The sequence below is a fragment of the Trachypithecus francoisi genome, unplaced genomic scaffold, assembly GCF_009764315.1.
Source record: "Trachypithecus francoisi isolate TF-2019V2 unplaced genomic scaffold, Tfra_2.0 Lachesis_group7, whole genome shotgun sequence".
Lineage (NCBI taxonomy): Eukaryota > Metazoa > Chordata > Mammalia > Primates > Cercopithecidae > Trachypithecus > Trachypithecus francoisi.
In genome coordinates, this window is record NW_022681472.1 from 35,219,896 (window position 1) to 35,244,537 (window position 24,642).

General features: G+C 38.6%; 1 protein-coding gene across 2 annotated transcripts in view; it reads left to right on the forward strand.

The window, feature by feature from the left end:
* Positions 1–7,707: 7,707 nt before the first annotated feature.
* STMN2 (stathmin 2) overlaps positions 7,708–24,642 on the forward strand; it is a 55,425-nt gene continuing 38,490 nt past the window's right edge. Inside the window, exons 1-2 of one of the 2 annotated variants that reach the window (XM_033202464.1) lie at positions 18,065–18,069; positions 19,712–19,715. In XM_033202464.1, the coding sequence (XP_033058355.1) occupies positions 19,712–19,715 (4 nt within the window). In that variant the 5' untranslated portion in view covers positions 18,065–18,069. Of the gene's footprint in view, positions 8,085–18,064; positions 18,070–19,711; positions 19,716–24,642 lie in introns of those variants that run through there. The other variant, XM_033202463.1, reaches the window with a different exon arrangement.

A 24,642-nucleotide genomic window follows, 5' to 3' on the forward strand; every position in this document is an offset into this window, starting at 1 on the left:
CATTTCAAGTGTTTCAAGCCACTACTGCTGCTTGTAAACTCCAGAACACAGGACCCATGGACTTATACTTCTTAAAGCAAACATATTAAGGATCTTACAACATGAATATTCAGCCCCACTGGAGATCTAACCCTGAGCTCACTAAAAGGCCTCCAAAAGTAAGAAACTTACAGAGGTAGATCATTCAAACAGACAGTTTCCACCGCTGCCAGCACTGCCAATTGCACAATTTTTTTATATGGCTCAGGTACTTCTAAAAAGTGTTAACTCAAACACATCTATTCCACATGCCTCAACTCTAGGTCCCTCACAGTTGCTGTTACTTATATATCCAGAGCCTCAAAGTCACCTATGGTATGTCAGGATAGCAAGGAACAGGTGACTAATAATGCAACTTATCATTGAACCGTTTTGTCATGAATTAATTCAGAAACTTCACGACTTGTTTAAATTTACCTAGAATGTTTGTTCTTTGCAAGTAGACCAAATGCATTAAGGTGGCAACTGATAACAACTGATTATTTTTATGTCCTTTCTACATGCACCCAAAAGATTATTTTTCCTATTTAATTAGATAGGCCTCTCATGCTAATGACATCGAAATGTGACCTATTCTTTGTCAAGATCATCTTTGTAAGGACTAAAAAAAATTCTACTATTTCTCTTATTTTGTGGGGAGCCTGACATGGTAACTTACCAGAAAATATGCAAGACACCAAATATCACTAGCATTTTTTCCTTAGACTGAAATGTGCGATCTGCATTTATAACTAGGACCAAAAAACAAATAATGCAGCTCAAGTTTGAGAAGTCCAACCAACCAGCATAAATGTATTGGCTAGATTAATCTAGCTAATAAAATTCTTCCTGACTATTCACAGGTCAACCATCTATTGAGTCAATACAGTAACCAATACCTGGATAAACATTTCAGGAAAAGTGGAGGCATTAATTTGATTTTTAAAAAAAGAAACATAAATAAGGTTGCCCAAACTAATCCATGGGACTTGTTCTCCTAGTTGGTTATAGGCCATTTTAAAACTAAATACAAGACAGGATTTCGAATGTTTCTCTTGACATTTATGATGGTCCTCATACCTTTTGCATTTTCTTCTGAATGAGATGCAATTACTTAAAAATTACTATACTGCCATTAGGCTAGGCTGACACTCAGCTATATCTGAATCTATGTAGGCTGCTATTACAAAAATACCATAAACTTTATAGCTTTGAGACAACAGAAATGTACTTCTCACAGTTCCCGAAGGCTAAGAATTCCAAGATCAAGGTGCTGGCAGATTTGATTGCTGGCAATGGCTTGTCTTCTGGCTCATACATGGCATCTTCTAGCTGTATCCTCACTTGTGAAAGGAGCCAAGGAAGCTTTCTGGGGTCTTTTGTACAAGTTTTTTAATCCCACTCATGGGGCACCCCTGCTCATGATCTTATCCCCTGCCAAAGGTGCCACCTCCTAGTACCATCACCTTGGAGGTTAGGATTTCAACATATGAATTTGAGGGGGGACATAAATATTCAGTTCATTGCAATTCTGCATTAAAAAGACTGAAGCTGTCACAGCTTACTCAGCAGACTTTGACTAAAAGAGGAACAACGTTACTATAGTAGAGAAATGGTACACTCCTAGCTTAACTAAGGTGAAGGGCTCACAGAAGTCCAGCAGAGCTCAACAGCAGCCACACCCAGAAATAAAACATCACTTTCTGTCACTTTTAGTAACAAGATTTCTCCAAAACATAAATTTTATAAATAAAGTTATAAATAAAGTTCCCTTCTCTGATAAACGCCAGTCTGCTTTGGGAAAATGCTCTCCTTGATACGTTTTAATTAATCAGCTTGCCCATGGACAAAAAACAATATTTCACTGGTCCTCAGGCTGCTCTAGGTTTTGTTTTTATAACTCCCCCCTTGCCTTGGTTTTATGACTGATCTCCAGCACATGTGAATAAATATCAGCCGTGCTTTTAATTAAACTGAGTTATTCTTTGGTGAGATTATCCTGAATTTAATCAAGCTTCAGAATTGGCTTTCGTTTACAGAGGACAGGAACAAGTGACTACATTGGAAGTAGAGAGTCACATCCAAAATGTAAGAAAGTTTATAGGACAATTGACCCAGTTTCTACAAAAAGCCCATGGTGGGAATTTTAAAAATGAAGGGAAGATTGTACCAGATTAAAAGAGATTTGAGAAACATAAAAGTGAATAGAATATGTGGACCATATTTGGGTCCTGTTTTAAACAAAGCAACTGTATTCTTGAGACAATCATGAAAATGCAAATATAATTGTTAAGTATTTTAATAGATTTGTATTTACATTAAGAAAGGTTCATGCTTTTAGAGATACATACTTAACTACAAAGAGTGAATTTAAATGATGATTATGACTTCCTTTTAAAGATTTCAGCAAAGATGAAAAAGGAAAAAGAAACAAAAGCAATAAAGGTTTGGTAATTTCTTAACTTGACTAATACAAGTTCATTATTTGCTCTCTTCTGTCCATTTGAAATAGTTTATGACAAAAATATAAGTACAATACTTCTATATTTTTATGTAAATGTTCAAGTTATTGAAATCCTCTTTCCAAAAGAGGACATTTCCTGTGCATTCTAAATAAACCCAAATAACACATCTGCAAAACTCTGGGAAATTTCTTTTCTGCCGCAATAGGCAGCATTTGCCACCTAACTGCACATTGCTCTGTTTTTGCTGAACTGAACTAAAAAGGTAGGTGTAGTTCAAGAAGTAATCAAACCAAAAACAGAAAAAGCCATTAAATATGTGACAAGAGAAAAAAAAGGAGTGGAATGGTGTTCTGTTGTCTACAGTTGAGTTCAAGTCTAATGTGTCTTTTTTTTCTTTTTCTTTTTCTTTTTTTTTTTTTTTTTTTTTTTTTTTGAGACGGACTCTCTCTCTCTCGCCCAGCCTGGAGTACAGTGGCATGAACTCAGCTCACTGCAAACTCCGCCTCCTGGGTTCACATCATTCTCCTGCCTCAGCCTCCCAAGTAGCTGGGACTATAGGCACCCACCACCACAACAGGCTAATTTTTTTTTTTTTTTTTTTTTTTTTTTTGTATTTTTAGTAGAGACGGAGTTTCACCGTGTTAGCTAGGATGGTCTTGATCTCCTGACCTCATGATCCTCCCACCTCCGTCTCCCAAAGTGTTGGGATTACAGGCGTGAGTCACCACGCCTGGCCAAGTTCAAGTCTAAAGTTACTGTCAAATTAAATTTTTGATGAAATTGTTTTTTTAAAATACTACCTACATCCATTAATTCAATTCCATTTGACAAAACAGCAGGATGGGGGTGGGGGAAGTTCAGAGGGTCAGAAAATTAGTTAATAAATGACTAACGGGAGAATCTCCCAGGAAGGCAGTATAATAAAATGCTTTTGCTTTTCTCTTCTCTACATCCTCCTCCTCCTCTTTTTAGCTTGATTTAGAAAAATAAGGTTCTTAGGCAACTAATGTTATTGTACATATAATGTAATCCTCACAGTAGGGGTTCTGTTTAAAAAGTAAAATAAATTGAGGCTTGTGGGATAAACAGTGAGTCACCCTTCTCCTAGATTTCTCTTCCAGGCACTTCAGTGTTGTCTCCACTGTTTTCTCATTTGAGGATTGTAAACTAAGATGCTGAGTGAAATCTCAAGGGGAACCAACTTCCTAGCTTCAATGGTGTCTAACTAATGTTCTCCCTGGATTCAAGCTGTAAATCAACTCATGGAGAGAAGGAAAAAGTTAGTAACAGTAATTGCTGCTAAGATAATAAGTAGTTTTCAACATTATCAATGTAATGTAAAGATTCAGCTCATTAAATTTATATCAAGCCCTTCTTATGATTAGAACAAGTTTATTTCCAGAAAAGTTCAATTATAAAACTATCAATGGGATTTACTAATTTCAATAAGTCATTTTGCTTCAGGGTGAATTATACCAATTGTTAATACATACAAGTCCCATTAGGACATGAAGAAAATCCTAGGTAGATAAAAGAAAACAATAATTAACTAATAATTGTTCATTTTTAAATAACTAATTTAAGAAGAAAACAATAAAGTATGTTTGTTCTGTACTTCAGACATAACTCTAACACACTGGCAAAATCCTGAGCAATACAGAGCTCACTGCTACTAAAGAACACTAGCTCTCCCTCCTTGGAATGACTTTCCTTTTGAAAAAACCATATTGGACAGTTCTATTAAAGGACATATGATCCTTTTTTTTTCATTAATCTATAAGAATTTAAACATGGCAAAATAATCAAAATGTTAATAAGTCAACTATTTTTTCATGTGTGATTATTTTAGATGCATCTCTAAATATCTTCAGCTGTAACTATATCCTAAATTTCTAAACATCTAAAAAAAATTCAATGGATTTTATCTCTCATACTTCTTTTGTAATCAACTGAGGTCAGATCAAAACAATTAATTTGACCTTAACAATGTTTCTCTTATCTCACTAACTTTTAATAATCACTTTAGGATTCTTTCCCAGGCACTTGATTATAAATAGCAGAAAATCATATGACTGTGTTAGATGGCATCAGCTAATCCTCCAAAGCAACTGTTACTCTCTGGTTTGGAAAGAAATCAACACCTCAGGCCTCCTCACAGAGATAATACACAATAGGCTGTAACCCACAATAATTAAAATTTCTGTTAGCAAGTCTTTGATTTCCACAGCTCCAGCTTACTGCTGTTAGAGAAAACAAAAATTAACAATGGCCATCTACTGTTGTGAGCTCTACTCATTTAGGTTCTTTGGGAATAGGGCAGGATACAAATAAATAAACACTGGTAAACAGCCTAATACCTGCTCCCAATACAAGCTAAGCAAAGGAGGTTAGAAGTATCAATATGGTTTCACTGGATTCAACTATCTTGAATCATTTTCAACAGTGTATTATTTATATTTTCACAAATTGTTTTTAACTATCTACCATGTAAATCATGAAACCAACCACTAGGAAGGGTATAAAGATATACACACTCATTATCTACCCTTCAAAGGGTTAAATGTATTGGAAACACTAAATATAGTCATAGTACTTAAAATTACTAAATATCCATAATGGCTTAGACAGTTCATACATGATAACCCTTCAGTCTACCCAAATCCCTGCAAGACAGATACTGGTTGTCCTTAGTTTACATTGTGCAAATGTAATACCTATTCTTTGAGTGTCCACCCATTCCCATCAAAACTATTTGCTTCAGGAAAAGCTGATCTCATCTCCAGACCTCTGGTGCCAACTGTATCTCTATGGTTAGATAAAACAGCAAATGCACTTTTATTATTAGAGCCAGTTTGGGTTATTTTTTCAAATTTTTGCAACAAAAGGTGATCCAAAATACACAAGATCATATTCACTGCCCCAAATTAATATTTTCTTAAAGAGATACGTGTTATATTTTCCTTCAACTTCTATTTTTTAGACATTAAGGAGATGCTTGGCTAGCATCACAAAAGTCTGAAACTTCGTCAAATAAATATTTGTTGAATAAATTAGCTGAACAAATGAATGAATAAGTGAATAACATACTGAATATGAAATAATTTTTCTGTTCATATTTATCCCTTGCTTTCCCATGTGAATATGCATAATAGCATATTGTAATGTTAAAAGAAAACAAGAAACAATTTGATAATGGCACAGCCATTTGAATTTATTTGGTTTTTCTTAGCTGATTGACAATTTTGCCTAATATCTTTTTATTCTATGGTAAATCATATTAACCTACTCTCTTCTCTGTTTGACATTATTTAAAAATAATTCATAACTAACATTAGGTGGCTAACACCTAGAAAATTGGAAATAGAAAAGAGTCACACATGTGACACGGCAGTAGAATGAGGGTTTTGTTTTCCTCATAGTGATCAAAAGTGCAATCGATTTCATTCAGCAGCCAACTGCAGTTGTTAAATACATTAATGCTATGACTTAGGGCCCTTATTCTCCAAAGAAGCTGAAGAATGTGTAGAGATGACACACAGCCTGAAGGGAAAGGGTGTAGTGGGGAGAAGAGAAATACTTTGAAGATATTAGTCACACAGACATGCTGAAGATCCTTCACCTCATAAGTAATAACTACTCCAGTGAGAGGTGGTTAACTCTTACATTTAAAGTGGGAAATGCCTATATATAGAGAGAAAATGGTTATTTATTTCTGGACCCTGACAACTTCCATATCACTCTCTTGCTGTGTCATAGTCACAGACCTGTTCAAAGACAGGAACTGTAATTTCTAATCTTTCTGTTCAAGAAATAATTTTATTGATCTCCACTTCATCTTTTATTTTCCCCATGATTCAGCAAGTCAAAATTGTTCCAGTTCCAGTAGCATCCTATCATTCAGCAAAATGTCTATGAGGTTAAAATGTCTTACAAGTAAGTAGGAGGTGAAGAAATTTATTTCAGCACCAAGGAGAGTGCCCTGCTATTTTCAAATGGTTTTATGTGTTTGAAACTGTGTATTATTCCTGAGGACAGAAAAAAAAATTGAAATGTGATTGGACAGAAAGTTGCTAAAAGCTTATTTTAATAAAAAGAAAAAAATCTATTCATTTTTCTGAAATTAAAAACTTGCCAGGATTTCATACCTCTTCATGATTGCAACAATGTGCTCTTCTTTCAGCTTTCAAGTATGTCGGAATTAGCGATTCTTTGCCTATTTTTCTAATATTAAAATCAGTTTCTGCATGGAATTAGACTGGCTCAATAAAGTCACAGAAGTGTTAAATTAGCAGTAATTAAAAGCTTCATGCAGCAACTGCTAAACTTTTTCTCACCATTTTCAGAGCCGTGCACATGGTAAATGCCTCAATATATATTTAAGTCAAGTGAAAGAGAACAAATGAATGACTGGCATCCATTAAGTGAGAAGGAGGGACTACTGAATGCCTTGTTTGTAATGAAAGTCATTTTTTGCAACTAGTCTCAAAGATCCTCACGTATACGACATTGCTCAATCCAAAACTTGAACACATCTTTCCTGGGCCTACATAAATGTAGTCTCTCTGGATCTCAGAAAAATAATGCCCGACCACACCTTTCATCTCTTCTAAGTTTTCCATGTAAAGCATTCTCCTTAGAGCCCTAGAAAGGTCACTAAAATTTTGACCCACTTAATCCTACACCTTCAGGGCAACATGGCATTCACCTGTGGTTTCCTTAATGCCCAAACCAGTCAGTCAACCTGGTTCTGCCCTGTTAACAAATGGACAGGACGCAGGCCCCAGAGGTTAAACTTTCCTCCTCTTCCCCCATGTCCCCAGGTGGACCATAATTACCATCCCTATTCCCAAGCAACCAGGCAGCCCCTTCCTCTGTGCCAAGGGAAGAAAACACCATGCTAGTTTAGAGATGCCTAAGTCCAGCTGTGCTAAAAGATGAAGGACAATAATGCAAGTCTGCTCTGAGCTGCCACCATAGCCAGACATAGGGTAGCCCTGAAAGACTAGAACCAAGGACAGAGCCAAAGGAGAAAGAAAATATGAAAAAGTGAAAACACAGTGTTTAAACAGAATTTTTCCAAAAGCCTGCATATAGTGAGGACTTCTCAAGCCTCTGAATCTTTTTCCATTGAATTGTGCAATGGCACATGTATGAGCAAAGTCAAGACTCCTGGCTTCTAGGTAGGCACAGCCCAGTTCTTAGCTCCTAGGAAGCTTCAGGGCTTAAAGCGCCACTCTACTTGGACTGTACTATCAGGCCCCCAAAATGGGGGGAGCCGCCAGGGAAGGACTGATTTCCATTTCAAACTGTATTCTGGTACTTTGTACTCCAGCACCATTGGCCGATCAATATTTAATGCTTGGAGATTCTGACTCTGCGGGAGTCATGTCAGGGGACCTTGGGAGCCAATCTGCTTGAGCTTCTGAGTGATAATTATTCATGGGCTCCTGCCTCTTGCTCTTTCTCTAGCACGGTCCCACTCTGCAGACTCAGTGCCTTATTCAGTCTTCTCTCTCGCTCTCTCCGCTGCTGTAGCCGGACCCTTTGCCTTCGCCACTGCTCAGCGTCTGCACATCTCTACAATGGCTAAAACAGCAATGGGTAAGGCACTGCGCCTCGTTCTCCGTCGGCTCTACCTGGAGCCCACCTCTCTTGAGCTCTAGAAGCATTCAGAGATATTTTATAAAGAAAAAGACGTTAATGGTAACACAGGACCAGGAAGGACAGGGCAGTTCTTGGGGAGGTGGGAGGGCAGAGAAGAGGTCTATGGAAATCTAAAGCGAAGAATTTCTTTTAAAAGGTAGAAGCAGGTAAGTTGCTCTCCTGTGGGTAGGGAATTTATTCTGTTTCCATATTTAAAAATTAGTACTCAGTCCTGAGGGGAGGAAGCTACCTTAACTGTTTGCTTTAAATGGGCTTAAAGGACGTTTTGAAAAGTGTTTTATAACGACCTTTTTTTTTTTTTTTTTCCTTCTCTAGTTTAAGAAGAAAATAGGGAAGGGGAAAAGGGAAGGGGGGAGAAAGGAAAAAGAAAATTGCAAAGTCAAAGCGGTCCCATCCCGCTGTTTGAAAGATGGGTGGAGACGGGGGGAGGGGATGGAAAGAACGGGGCACATTTTACGGTATTGTCTGGTCAGAGAAATCGCTAGTCCTGGGGTGCGGTGCAGGGAGGTAAGACGGCGGGGGACAAGGGTAGGGGTAGGAACTCCGCTCCTTTGTTTTAGGGCAAGGGAGGGGAAGGAGAGAGGAAGTCGCGAAGGGCGTGGAGGGCGCGGGTGGGCAGCTGCAGGGGCGGGGAAGCGCGCGGTGGGGAGGGGTAGAGGGACAGCGGCTTCGAAGGCGCTGGGGTGGGGTTTCTTTGTGTGCGGACCAGCGGTCCCGGGGGGAGGCACCTGCAGCGCTGGGCGCACAATGCGGACAGCCCCACCCAGTGCGGAACAGCGCAGCCCCGCCCCCCGCCCGGTGCTGCATCTTCATTCGAAAGGGGTCGGGTGGGGAGCGCAGCGTGACACCCAGAAGCCCAGCCCTGCGGGGACAGCGGCGCCACGCCCCGCGCTCCCTACTACCCGCCGCGGCTTCCAAGAGAGACCTGACCACTGACCCCGCCCTCCCCACGCTGGCCTCATTGTTCTGCTTTTGAGAGAGATGGGAAAAGTGGGTTAACATTTTTCTTTTCGGAAGCACATTACATAGAGTGTTTAGACATAGACACAGATAAAGGGTTCTTTGAAGACCTTTGATCGTTTGCGGGAAAAGCTTCTGGAACCTAGACATGTGTGTGTATAATAATAGAGATGACATGAAATCGTAATATAAAGCAAAAGAGGTCAAAGTCTTAAGTTGAGCCACGCGAAATTTCCGTTTTGTGGGTCAGACAGTGCCAAATATCGGCAATTTCATAAGCTCAGAGAGACAGACAGTAGAGACACAGGATGACCGGAAAAGATTCCGGATTCAGGGCCTTCATCCGCAATTGGCCTTGTGCCTTGAGTGCCCATGGTTCTGGCTCTCAGTGGCCCCGGGGTGGACAGGCAGGGTGGGGCCTGGGGTCCTGTGGCAGCTGGAAGCACGTGTCCCCCGGGACTCGGTTGAAGGATGCGGAGACAGGGAAAGCTGCCAAAAGAGCTCCATCTGGGTGGCTCCGCCCTGCCCCACCCTCTGCGCGGAGCGGGGGAGACCTCAGGCTCCGAGACTGGCGGGGAAGAGGAATATGGGAGGGGCAGTTGAGCTGTATGCAGTCCCGGAACCTCTTTTTTCAGTCCCGCAGTCCACAACGGTCCAAGCACCCTTTGATGTGCACAGACCCCCGGCGTGGCTCTCAGCCCCAGCACCGACCCCCCTCCCAGCAGAGCGGGTGGCTCTGCAGAAAAGCTGGCTCGAGCCCCGCCCGGCCACACAAAGGCGCGGCCCCACCCAGCCCGGGCGCGAGACCGCAGAGGTGACCCCTTCCCAGGGATTCAGGGAGGGCTCTCTCTTCTTGCCCACCCACGGTCCGCGGAGCTGGGGGCTTTTTTTCCCCCAGCCCAAGCCCACCGCCCACCTCTGTTCTCTATGATTTTCCAGAATAGAGACCCCGCGAGGGGCTTCTGTAAGGAAGCCCCTCGCTCCTCCAGCGGGGCGCGGCTCGGCCCTACCCCTCCCAGCTGAGGCCCAGAGCCGCCTACCGCTGGCCGGGTGGGGGCGCACGTGGGGACTGGGTGCGTGGAGCGCAGCCAGCCCTGCAGAGTCCCGCGCCGCGCCCTGCGCTCCCCTCCCCGGAGCTGGGCGCTCGCCCCCGCGGTGCAGCCGGGGAGACCGATTTCTGCGCAGTGTCCTGAGCTACCCCCTCTTTCCACAATTCGCAGTTCACCCGCACGTCCAGAAAGGTTCTGAGAATGGGTGGTGGGGGCGATCTCGCTTCGCTTTCTGCACTCCTCAGAAAGGTTTCCGCTGCAGGCTAGCGGCTGCAAACTCATCGTCATCTTCAGTATTATTATCATTTAAAATCATTATTATTATTTAATGATTCAGTAGCCTTATTTGTTCTCATTTGTTCAAAAGGGACGTGGATTGCTCTTGGTTAAGGATTAACCCTTGTTGCGTTCACTTTGCTTCCTTCTAATTGCCCTCATCCCTTTCTCCCACAGAAAGGAAATTTTGTCTCCAGATGTTCATTTTAAGTTATAAAGCAAATATATTTTTGCTTCCTGCCAGCATTATGTATGTTCATGTGGCTAAGATACATGTGCAGGTGCTTGCTAAGAGCAGGGTTTGTGTGCCAACGATTGCTGGAAAATTCTCTGCAGAGAATTGTTTGTGGCTGCAATGGATGAGAATACACATATATAATTGAGATGTTGTGATCTTCAACATAAGGTTATATCTATAAATATATAAATATAGTTTATGCACAAAATTTTAAGGTTTTTCCCCGAGAAACTGTTCTTCCAACTGCTGATTCTTGATATAACCTCAATCCTACACAGATACATGGATCGTGAAATGGTAGCCTCCATCCCAATAAAAATCCCACCCCAAATACGACAAACGCAAGGATCCTTTCTGGCCATCATTTAACTGCATTTGCAAATCATGAAAAGAACACTACTTCTGCAGTATTAAAATAATAGGTTTTGAGATTAATTCCAATTTCAAAGATAATCAATTAATTATCAGGGCGAGTGCTTTTTTCCTGATTCATTAAACAATTACGTATTCAGCATGATTGGAAGAGGTGCATATAATATTCCCCATTATCTTTTCTAATGAAGTGGGCATCTTCTGAATGGATATATAAGTAACTAGAAATGAAAAGCTGAGGATTTGGTCAGGATTTCAGGATAAAGCTGAAAGAAATGACAGTAGTTTATCAATTAATCTCATGTATTTAGTTTATACCAGGTGAGTAAGCTGAGCCTGCAATAAACACTCTCTGACCCAGTGTAACACGTTGCAGGTAGCTAGAACGATAGGATAAATTAATAGACCTGGTGGTGTTTGTCTATGCGTGTTAACATTCTCTGAAAGAAAGTATCTTTTAAAATGATAATTAAGATTGGACAATTTGTGCTATTAAAATCTAGAACTTTAGTCATAATTCACAATGGTTTTACAATAATGCGACTTACAGATTTGTAGTAAATTTTTCTATTCTAAAACAGAAATGAGTGTTTTTATTGTTAGAGCCATTACCTCGTCAATATTTTTAGCAAACTTTTATTTGTCGCATTGAAAGCAGTTTTAATTACTTTGGGTTTTTATTTTTCAAATTACTAATGGATAGACTGTGGAATAAGCATTTGATCATTTGGCACAATATGACTTCCCATCAAATAGCTCATTCTCAGTGATTAAAAAATGCTACAAGAGGCTACATTTTACTCAGATTCAGGAAATGTCCTTTCAGAGTGCCACAAAGCCGATTCATATAATAAAATAGTTTTCTTCCCTATAATTTAAGATCAAGTAGTTACTTAGTTCTGTAAATACCTAGCAGTAGCTATCAAACAGAATTTTAAAATTAAATCTGTACAACTAACAATGAAGTGGAAGATTACACTGTTATCTGTACAACTAACAATGAAGTGGAAGAATCACTTACATATTGAATGGAAGATTTTGTCATTGATAAATTCAGACCATCTTTAGGAAAATTCCGGATTTATCAATCACCATTATTTTTTACTTCAACTGAGTGTGACTGATCATATGCTCAGGCTACCTTGGTAGCTCATTGCTCACAAGAGCCTGAAAAAAGCTGGCCTCCGAGCCCGAGGAAGCTCACAGCACAAACCTAGGCCTGGGCGTGGCCACCGGGAGCTGCTGATAGCGAACCCCAACCCACACCAGTTTCTTTTTTGGTCGTGGGAAGAAAAACACATATTATCCTGTTGTCACAAGATCTGTGACCTTATATGAAAAATGCTAGAATTTTTTCATTAAAAAAAGAAAATACTGAATTAGCCAGTGACCCAGATGTTTTCAGAACCTAAACTGGTTCTGTCAATTGGAAAACCTCGGTGTCTGCATTAACTTTTCACCACACTAGAGGGCAATCATGTTCTCTAAAAAAGTAGATGATTGATGTAAACCTAGTTCCAAATATTAATTGTTTCATAAAATCTTTTCTTTTACCAGGAACATTCAAGTGTTTATTCAATAAGCTGATGCCATGCTTTACCCTAGTGGATGAACAGAGCTTGTGCAATTTGCAAGGAGACAGGATGAAATGAGTGGTCATAATCTGAAAGTAGATACACGCCCTGGTTAATAATTCCCTGATGGTTTTACTTCTCAGTTTTATTACATTGTTACTATAATACCATTTATGTTACTTCTGAGATTTTGTAGTGGATAAATAGTAGAAAAATGTCAGTAGTAATAGCAAAATTATTTATCAGCCGAATATTTTAATGCTTAAAAATAAAGGAATAAATTAAAGAAAATCATTGTTTACTCTTTCATCGATCTGAAATGTACCCCCTGTTCAGAGCACATCTGAATATCAGAGTCTCCACCTGCAGAGAACATGCAGGTTAGTGAGTAAAACAGGCAGGTATGTGATACTGAGGAGGTGTACCAAAAACTGACTGCTATTATTTTTCCCATCTTCTAAGTCTGTCTTTCTTTTCCATTTAAAGATACTTTTTTAAATCAAGTCCAATGTGATTTCAATCTAATTTTATCAGATTTCAACAATTATTGAGCATCTCCTTGTAGTGGTGTTCTGTTTATTAGAAAATCGATGTTAATTTTAATGAAGTAAGAAGAAATATAAAGCATAAAGTAATGTGGGGTATCATCAAAAGTGGATTTTTTAAATGTATGCATTGATAGAATTATTTTTCTATTATATTTTATGTAACTCTAATCCATCTGTAAAATATTTAATAGTGTCATATTATTGTGTTCCTCAAACTTTGATGTGCATATGAATTACCTTTGATTTCCATTAAAATGCAAATTCTGATTCAATACATCTGACTTGAGGCAGACATTCTGTCTTCCGAACAAGCTCCCAGATGATGCTGATTCTGACCACCAAACACATCAGTTTTAGGGATATTAACTTGTAATATACAGGTACCCCTCCTAGTAAGCTCTGGTATTATGTCTCAACATTTTTAAATCCATGGCAATCTTTACAAAATATTTTACTTCTGAACTCATATACCTAGGGATTTTATTACTCTGGGAATTATGTGTTCTGCACCATCACTCTCTCTTAATTGGATTTTTAAAATTATATTCATATTGCAGGACTCAGCAGAAGACCTTCGAGAGAAAGGTAGAAAATAAGAATTTGGCTCTCTGTGTGAGCATGTGAGAGAGAGAGAGAGAGAGAGAGAGAGAGAGAAAGTCTGCCTAAGAAGAAATGAATGTGAATGCGGCTTCTGGGACAGTTGACAAGAATGATAAATCAATAATGCAAGCTTACTATTATTTATGAATAGCAATACTGAAGAAATTAAAACAAAAGATCTCTCTCTCAATATATCTTATATTTATTATTTACCAAATTATTCTAAGAGTATTTCTTCCTGAATACCATGTGAGAAAATTCTTAAGAATTTATTGAGTATGACTGTGTATTTGAAAAGAGTATGAGCAGAAGAAAACAGTGTTCTAAGCAACACAGTGTTCTAAGAACTTTCCACATATTAACTGTGTTAATCACATAGCAATCCTAAGAAGTAGGTTCTATTACAGATACGGGAACTGAGGCACAGAAAGTTGAAGTATCTTACTCAAGATCACCCAGTTAGTCAGATCCAGAATTTGGGCCCAGGCCATCTGGCTTCGGAATCCATGTTTCACCAGTTCCTTATCTCAGTCAATAAAGGATCTTCATTATTCAATTCTAACTTTCTAAGAAAGTCAACTTACAGATAAAAGAGGATCTTCAAGGCATAGCATCGAAGACATAGTCAGGTCTCCCATGCAGTGACTGGCTGACCACACAGCCATCACCACCTTTCTGGAAATGTTATGCTGCAAAAATAATACAATACCTGAAATATCTCAAATTAAAAATATAGCATTTCCCAAATAGGGCACTAAAAACATGATCTCAAATAAAACTAGCTTTGGGGTTTGCAGAATATACTGTTACTCAACACAGAGTTGGACTAAGTCTCAAAGTTAGCCATTCAGTTGTTGTTAACAGTTCATTTCAGGGTCTCTCAGACGCTGGGAAACTGTCCATTTTTGCAATTTCTTGTACATGGAAGGAAAGGAAGACACACTAAGACAGCATTACAAAAGCAATTCATGTTTTAAATATTTAATTCTGGCAGTCGGGCGTGGCTATCTGTATAACTTCATTTGGAGATGACAAAAATCTAAACTTGAGGGCCTCGAGCCAATAAGTCTTCCTAACTATTTCTTTAGTCAAAAATTTTCCTGCGGTGGTGTTTTCTTTCAACAGTTTTTCTGGTGTATTCATACATTCCAGATTCTCTATGGGAAGTAACTTTTATCGATTGATTTAACCCTTGTATAGCACATATAACATGCAACACAGTGTTCTAAGAACTTTCCACATATTAACTGTGTTAATCACATAGCAATCCTAAGAAGTAGGTTCTATTACAGATACGGGAACTGAGGCACAGAAAGTTGAAGTATCTTACTCAAGATCACCCAGTTAGTCAGATCCAGAATTTGGGCCCAGGCCATCTGGCTTCGGAATCCATGTTTCACCAGTTCCTGCTAGTCTCGTATCTGTTCCATGTTAGAGGTGCTCCCACTGTAGAGGTCACACCTGTGATACCACCATTTTATTTAAACAGACTTGAGATGGTCTTCTCCTTTCTGATCTTGAGATGGTCTTCTCCTTTCTGATCACAGACTCACCTTGAAGAGAAAATACTTCCAAATTGATGATTAGTTTTAACAGCTTACCTGGAGCTTATTCAAATAATTGTCATGATTTAGGCTTTGGGAGAAAGAGCTATGAGGCCGTGTGGGTTGTAATGTATGAGACACATGGCATTCTGCAGGCTCAGCACAGCATCGATTTCTGGTGTGAACACACTCTGATGACCAGTTCCAGAAATAATGTTGACTTAATCCCCTCAGTCCCATCATGGTTAGCACATTTCAAAATGGCTCCTTAACTGCTTCCATAGGCCACAGATATTTAGTTTTAACATTTTGTTGAATAAAATAAATTTACACATGCACATTTAATATAACAGATATTATTTCAAGATTCTCTTCATATTATTACCACCAAGGCAGGCAGGCAGACAGGCAGGAGAGAACCATAGCAAGGTTCTGAATCCCTTGTGAAACATTTTTAATTATCTTTTAATAAAGAAATCAGGCCCTGTCATTTGTCAAGGAGACATTTGCAATAGTAAAACTTGTGTTTATAATAACCATTTTTATTAGTCATGATTAAAGATAACAATTTGTGTACATTTGTTCTCACAAAACACTTTGATGTGAATGTAAAGGTTAATTAATGCATTTCAGCAATCATCTTGCTAGTCATCTGGAAATATAGCTTCTCTAGGAATTGTACTTAGAGAAGGAGCCACATATTATACTATAAAACGGTAACAAAAATATTTTAAGTTTTTCCTCACTTGTTGACCTCCAGAGTAAAATATTTAATACTCTGGAAAATCATAGGTTTCAAAATTTATTTTATGGCAAGAAATAGATAATTACAGTTCTCATAGAGCACGTTTAAAATAATTTATTTTTATAGAGCAAGAATATTGCCTAGGACTGAATTTTTTTTTACAAAGATTGTAAAGCAAGACCTGCAAGAGTGTCCATTTAGCAGTTATTCTTCTGGAATAATTATATTTTGGATGTTGGCGTTTGTACATTATCCATTAGGGCAAGTACCCAATATAACAATAGATCATCAGGATAATAAATCTGTCTATCTTTTAGTTGTATGTCTTTATATCAGGATAAAGAGAATTGAGTAAAATTTATCTAAACCTAGTCCCACAAATACTTTTACAAGAGAGCATGTTAAAGTGTAAATTAAATTTTTATTAGCATTCTACTCTGTCTTTTGGAAGATTTTTTTTTTCCCCTATGAAATGCAGCCATAAAGTTTAACTTCCATTAACAAAGCTGCTCATGGTAAACCTATTATAATAATAGTTTTCCAGTTTGGGCTTCCTAGTGAGGAGCAACCTAACTCACATGAAACAACCCCAATTTATAATATATTGACTGTTACAAAACTGAGACCAGAAAATCCCATCATGATGATACTGTTATCATTTCCAGACTCTCAGAGGAAGAACATCAATCATCTCAGACACTGTTAGGATAGACTTATTGCAGCTTCCCTGGTAACTCTGCTTCAGAACATAATTATTTGTATTACTGCAGAGTTATTTTTATTTCCAACAAATATATCTACTGTTATTATTTCAGTCTTACAGCTTTATCTGAGAAATTCCAATTAGCACCCTTCTCATAATAATTATTCAAATACATGAAAAATTACCAAACTTGTTCTAGTCTTTTGATGACATATTACATGATCCTGCAGTTTTGTCACTTTAAAAATTATCTTTTTATTCTACTTCTGATGATTTTTTTCTTATATAGTTTTTAAAAAGGAGCAGGCAAGCATAGAAGACTAAAAAATGTTCAAAAGAAAAGTTAAACTGCATGATCTATCTATAGGGGACCTTGTCATTTTTAGAAAACATTCACCTGCTTCATCCTTTTTAATCTTCATATAATCCCTCTGAGATGGGCATAGTACACAAGTTATCTTATTTAAAGAATTTAAGCTCAAATAATTTATTCAGTGGCAAGCCTCAGAGGCAGACTCGGGACACAGGTCTAATGTATATTATATATAGAGAGAGAGAGTAATATATATGTATTACATATAATAAAGTTGTGTGTATTATTTACCTCTTATATTTATATGTAATATATAAATATGTTATATATAATGTATGTGCCTATTTCATACATATATACACATTCATACAAAATAAGGTTTAGCACTCCCTCCACTGTCCTGTAATAAAACATGCACAGTGAGAAAAGCCACACACTAGGTGTATTTGTCTTCAGTTTAAAGTCATTGATAGTCAGTGTCACTAGCTAAAGTAAAATAGATTGGACCACCAACTTTGTTCTGAAGCCTGTGCTAGGTATTATGAGAACAAAAATAAAAATGTTCCTCACTCTTGGTGCATTTAGTCTTTTGCAGAAAAAAAAAGATCCTGTACATGTCAAATTTATAACTATAAATGGAAGTCACCATCTCACAATTTCACCATCTTAACAATTTTATTATACTGCCCTACAATATTATAAGATAGTACATAATGATACACTAGTAATATCAACTAGGAAGTACTAAGATCCACCAAAAGGCTGAAAAATTTAAATATTTAATGAGTCCATCAACCAATCTGGCCAGAGAATTCTTTAATTAAAATGCTTCCCAAATTTTACTGAGAATCAGCAGTGTTTGAGGAGCTAGCTTCCACCCCCAGAGGTTCTCACTGTATGGGTCTGAAGCAGGTCCCATGGATTTGCATTTCTAACAAGCTCTCAGGTGGTGCTGATGAGGCTGATTCAAAACTATACTTGGAGCAAACCTAAAACAGCAGTGACCTGTAAGGCCCCAAGCAGCAGGCCAGGACAGCATGTGAGTTACCTCCTCTCTGGAACTCTGCAACAAGGCATCAAGAGGTCAGAGCCTAAGTTCCCATCAGCTCTGCCTTTCTCCACCAGTGCTGCTGGCTGCATGGAAGGAAGAGCCCAGAAGGGATTCTGAGTTTTAGTCTTTACTCCCGCTGACTCACCTTGGTCAGGTCAATTTTTCTCGCTGTTCCTCTAATTCAGCATCTGTAAAATAGCCATGTGAACTGCCTTGTCCATATCAGAAGGTCTTTTTCAGACTCAAGGAAACAAACGTGAAAGTGATTACTGTCTGTCAAGTACTATATAAATGCAAGAAGTTGAGTTTTTAAATTGTCATTAGATATAATATAAATACCCATGTGCATGCATTTAGAATGAGTAAAGAGGGAACAAGGAGCACAATCAAAAACTGAGTCACTGGCTTTTTGAAAAATACTTTCTAAGTAATGCAAAGTGAAATAAAATGTTACTTGAATCCCTCTGACAACAGCATCAGACATTTTGCAGTTCTTGTGATTAGAACCCACCTGGCCAGCCCTTCTTCCTCCTAAAGAAGAGCCTTCTTCTTCTTAAATGAACATTGGCTCAGAAGAAGCAATTAACTCATCCATCATTTCATTACAGTCAGTCCACACCCAACTTTTCCCCAACTCAATCTGCTTTAAGGGAAGGGTAGTAAGTGGTGGCCCAAGATGGCAGCCATCAAGCTTAGAGAATCTCTGGAAGCAGGGGTGCCCCCAGCAAGTAGACACTGAAAATAGGAGAGGGATGATAAGCCAGAGATAAAACTCAGTACTTACTTTGCTTCTGGTCCATGTCTACCCCTTCCTGGCGCCACCTTGACACTCTACCCTCTGGGTCCACCTTCCTGAGATGGTACAAGCTCTGCTCAGACAAAGCAGCCCATGTCCAAATGTCTTAAAGTTTAGTTTAAAGCTGCCTTCAAAAGTTAAAACAGAAGTGTAAAGCTCTGTGCAATTAAAAGTAATCAGCTTGTCTTGGAACTCAAAAGAATGTAAAATCCTATGAAAATTAAAAAGCAGTACCACAAGTTCCCCCCAAAAGTCCTTAGGTCAGTAACTGTTCCTGTTACAGGTAAGAGAGAGCTCTAGCGGATTAGAGGCATGTGTGGGTATCCAGTGGGCATGGTTTTGAACCATGCTCCACTACTCACTATCTGAGAATTCTTAAGCAAATTTATTAATCATTTCTATATTATAATTTTCTCAGTTATGAATGGAAAAACAACACCTAAATCACATGGTTGTTAAGTAAGCAATTGATTGTTGAGCATTTGGTAATCAAAAATAAAAATCCCCTTCCCTGATTCCCTAAATGCTGAAAATACTAAATAAAAATAATAAAAATTTAAAGTAAACATCTCAATTCTTATACTTCATTAATTTCTACATGTATTACAAACCTAGAAATTACTTGGAATTGAGGAAATGATTACTACTCAATAATTCTCCATGGTAGAGGGAGAGTTGTTATCATATCTATGAGACAGCAGCCAATATAGTATATCTCCAAGGAAAAATCCATTCTACGCAGTGCCAGAATTTAATAGTTAAGCATTTTATCTTGGTCACAGCACAATAAGCAAGATGGGTATTTAAAATAAAAGTATATTTATCTTGCATATATTTCTTATTTCATGTTTCCCTGTCATATTTTATATCTCACCCTACTTCAAATACCTATATGCCTTCAATAAAACTGAGCCTTCTTGCTTACCCAGGAAGGCTCATCATTCAGTAGAAATAAAAAATGACTTTAGAAATATTAAAATATAAAAGTCTACACTGAGGTCTTTTGAATGCAGGAAAAAGAATTATATCACACACACACACACACACACATACATCATGCACGCATGCATATACATGCACAGAACCTCTCGTTCTTTCTTTCTTTTTTTTTTTGAGGCGGAGTCTCGCTCTGTCGCCCGGACTGGAGTGCAGTGGCCAGATCTCAGCTCACTGCAAGCTCCGCCTCCCGGGTTTACGCCATTCTCCTGCCTCAGCCTCCCGAGTAGCTGGGACTACAGGCGCCCGCCACCTCACCCGGCTAGTTTTTTTTTTTTTTTGTATTTTTAGTAGAGACGGGGGTTTCACCGTGTTAGCCAGGATGGTCTTGATCTCCTGACCTCGTGATCCGCCCATCTCGGCCTCCCAAAGTGCTGGGATTACAGGCTTGAGCCACCGCGCCCGGCCTCATTCTTTCTTAACATCTTATCAATCCATCAGTTTCACTCCCACCCCATATCACCTGACTGTGCACAATATCTCATTGCCACCTCCCAGTCTCCTCCATGCCTGGCACCCTCCTAGCTCTCCTGCTTCTACTTTAAACACCCTTCCTTCAGCTAGATTTTTTCTTTCAGGGATCCTCCAGTTACTTTCTTATCTGGATCAGTTTAGCCTTCCTCTTCTTCACCCATTAGTGGATGAGCATTACAAAGACACTTGAGTCAAATAATACAAACAAAATATACCTTAGAGGAGTGTGGTGACGAAAAGGATATGGATACTTAGAGTTTAGGACTATTATCTCAACCACGCATGAAAGCAACGCCTTTACAATCAATAGTGTTTCAGGTACCAATCAATAATCTGTTATTGCTATTTTTAAAATCTGTAAGGTATCAGTAAAATGTAATTACTAGAGCAACAAAGATATCTTGTGAAATAAAATTAGTATTCATCTAGCATCTGAGTACAAAGGTTTAAGGGAGGATAACTACTAATACCAAAGCATTTTAAGCATTTTGTTTTGCCTCCAAAATATCAAATCATGTAAATGTATGGTACATAAACCAGGAATTATATTTATGACATAGCTGCAGACATATTAAGAGAAATATGGGCTTATACTTACTAGTATAGTACAGTTCTTTTTCATCTTAGATACTGTTGATGATAATCTGCATATAAAAATCCTCAGTATTTTTTCACATTTATAAGCCATACAGGTATAAAATATGTCCTACTCTCTCATAAACATGGAATAGTGACAAAGGAGAAGTTTTATATGAAAGCACCATTACAATTTAAACTCTCACAAGGTCATAATATATTGCACTAAGCAGGAGAGTTCAGCTTTGAAAAAAAGGTAGGCATTTCCCTTACTTATTTAAAAAAAAAAAGAAAAATTCTAATGAGGTTCTGGAATGCAGAGCCAAAGCATAAAGGTGGAAATAAAAGAATTCCAAGTCTTATGAACCAAAGACTTGGTTGATGATGTTTTTCAAAAAAGGTTTTGTGGTAAAACAAACAAGGTAAATGAAATTCAGTATTTAAGATGAAAAGTTTTTCTAACTTCAGGAACAACATTGAAGAAATATTGAACTAAGCGGCTTTGAAAGAATCAGATTCCATTTGTTGAAATTTTTCTGAGAATGAATTTTTTTAAGACAGTGTACACAGTTACAGTGTGTATTAGTTATGGATTGTGGCAAGCTATATTACAACCTACCCAAGATAAGAAATAAGGAAGCCGGGCACGGTGGCTCACGCCTGTAATCCCAGCACATTGGGAGACCGAAGCGGGCAGATCACGAGGTCAGGAGATCGAAACCATCTTGGCTAACACGGTGAAACCCCGTCTCTACTAATACAAAAAATCTAGCCGGGCGAGGTGGCGGGCGCCTGTAGTCCCAGCTACTTGGGAGGCTGAGGCAAGAGAATGGCGTAAACCTGCGAGGCGGAGCTTGCAGTGAGCCGAGATCCGGCAACTGCACTCCAGCTTGGGTGACAGAGCGAGGCTCCATCTCAAAAAACAAAAATTAAAAAAAAAAAAAAAAACTGGACTTTGTGTCCAGCTTGCATAGCTGAAAAGAATAAAAACCTGTCCACTTAAACTCATTGCAAAAAGAAGATGTCACTCCTACAAATAACAAAGAGCCATGAAATTATTCTATCCAGAAAACTATATGTTTCATCCCTTTGGATAAATTTTAGAAGTGAACTACGAATACATATGGTGAGGACAGCCAGCTAAAAAGTCAAGGAGGATTTCTCAAATTTGCTGCTCAGAAAGATCATGCTCTCCACAAAACAAATAATAGCAGGCTTTTCAAGTCAACCTTGAATCCAGCTTTCCTTGATCTTTCCTTCTTGTGAACTCTCACAAGTTTACTATCTAACAATGAATTTGACTACTAGCCATATACCATCTTGTAGCAATATTTGTTATCATGTCCCTTGTTATTTATCATTCACCTACTCTGTTTGAGCCAGCTACAAGTCACATGTCCCATGCACTTTTTCCTATTTGATTTTTATAGCACTTTGAGACATGTCTCATTATTCCTGATTGACAGGAAAGAAATATAGAAGCCATGGAAAGTTGAGTGACTTGCTCCTGATCACAAATGTGGGCCAGGGAAGAGCCAAATTTCAAATCTAATGCTCTTTCCACTGCACTCTAGATTCCTCATTTTGAACTTTTTTTTTTTTTTTTTTGCACTATAGACTTTTTTCCACATTTTGAACTATTTTTTTATTTTTTTACACTATAGACTTTTTTTTTTTCTCTTATACCCAACTATACTAATGACTTATTTTAGGCTAGAAACTCGTTTCACTTACTTTGTCTTTCTTCACATTGCTGCATTATTGACCAACATGTATTGGGTACTTACTGGGTCAAGTACTGTGATTGTGCCAAGTGTCTTATAGGAGGATTATCATCCTCATTTTTACAGGTGAGAAAGGAAAGGAGGTAAAGTCACAGCCAACAAAAATGGTAGCATCAGGATTTGAAACAAATCAGTCTGACCCAAGTTGACTTCGTTAAACACTGTACGCACAGTCTTCCTAGACATAGTAAGAGCTCTAACTGTGTTTGGTGATTTGATTATTATGACAAAGTAAGTAAGAGAAGCAGGGAGAATTGTAAGAAATAAGGCTCCACAACACTTGGCTATAGCAAAGCCCCTTAAAACTTCAAAAGGTCACCCAAAGAAGAAAGAACAGGCCGGGCTCGGTGGCTCACGCCTGTAATCCTAGCACTTGGGAGGCCAAAGTGGGTGGATCACCTGAGTTCAGGAGTTCGAGACCAGCTTGCACAACATGGTAAAACCCTGTCTACTACTAAAAATACAAAAATTAGCTGGGCGTGGTGGTTGCCGCCTGTAATACCAGCTACTTGGGAGACTGAGGCAGGGAGAATCGCTTGAACCCAGGAGGTGGAGGTTGCCGTGAGCCGAGATCACACCACTGCACTCCAGCCTGGGCGACGAGCAAAAAACTGTCTCAAAAAAAAAAAAAGAATAAAGATCAATTTGGAGAAATTAAGGCTTATTAGCAATGTCTTGTACAGCACTTCAGTTTCTCAATACATTATCTAACTCAATCCTTACAACAATACCCTATCCCCATTTTGTGGATAAATATACTCATGTTCAGAAGGTTGAATAAATTATCTAAGGTTGAATAGTTCCTGACCTAGAGCTCGAATCTTCAGTTTCTATCATATTCTTGACCTTACCCTGGGGTAACTAACATTCACTCACTAGTATAGGAACTCAAATAAGCGAGAGAACATATAAATGAATACAAAGGAGACATTCACCTGCCTTCTCTTTTCCTTACATAGAGAAGGTTGATTATCTGCTATTGTGAAGTTTGCCTTTTGAAGGATAGAAATAAGAACACTTTCTTAAATTATGCCAAGAAATTAGAGTGGTACCATCAAGTAGTTCCATTTTCAAACTATCACTGTAGCTAAAGCTATGTGGTGAGGGCCAAGGAAGAGAATAAGTATTCTTGCACTTCAAAATGCACAGAAATACCAGTCAGTAGCATAATATAAAGGAATTTAGTGGACAGAAGAGTTGACCTCAATCTGGCTCCAGGTAGGCTCTTAACCCCTACCCTACACTTCTTCTTCATGGGGAAGCTAACTGGGCCACTGGAAGATTCAGCAGCTACCATTTGCAGCTAAGGGACAGTCCCTCCCTGCTTAGCAACCAATGAATATGCATTTATGGAACACCAGCTAACTGCAACACACACTCCTATGTACGAGGGAAAATACAGCAAATGTTAAAGGAGATGCCTTCCCTTGCCCTCAAGAAACTTAAGTATAGTTGCAAGGAAATGATTAGCAGCAAACAAAGCCATAGAGAAGTAAGGGCTAAGGTCTGTGAAACAAGCCTGGAAAATAACCTTGTCCTTGAAAAAAACAGAAAGAAAGAAAGAAAAGAAACTCCAAGCCCCTTGTGATGGAAACCATTAAGTTTGCTTCACTTCTGTTTTTAGGAAGATACAAACCCAGTCTTAATGAACCTCAAGGCCACAACTACTGGGGACATTTAGGAATTGTCACCACATTCTAATCTATATATCCTCTGTCTGGCCCTTCCTGTTATTATTTTGTAAAACTTCTGAAGATCTGAGCAATGTTTAAAACCATGAATCCCACTTTTTTTTTATAAGTAATATTTAGGCTGAATAAACAAGAGAAAATAGGACATAAAGGGGAGCTAACATTGTGCCTTCATTTATAATGTCTTCCCAAGTTGTGAGTTTGG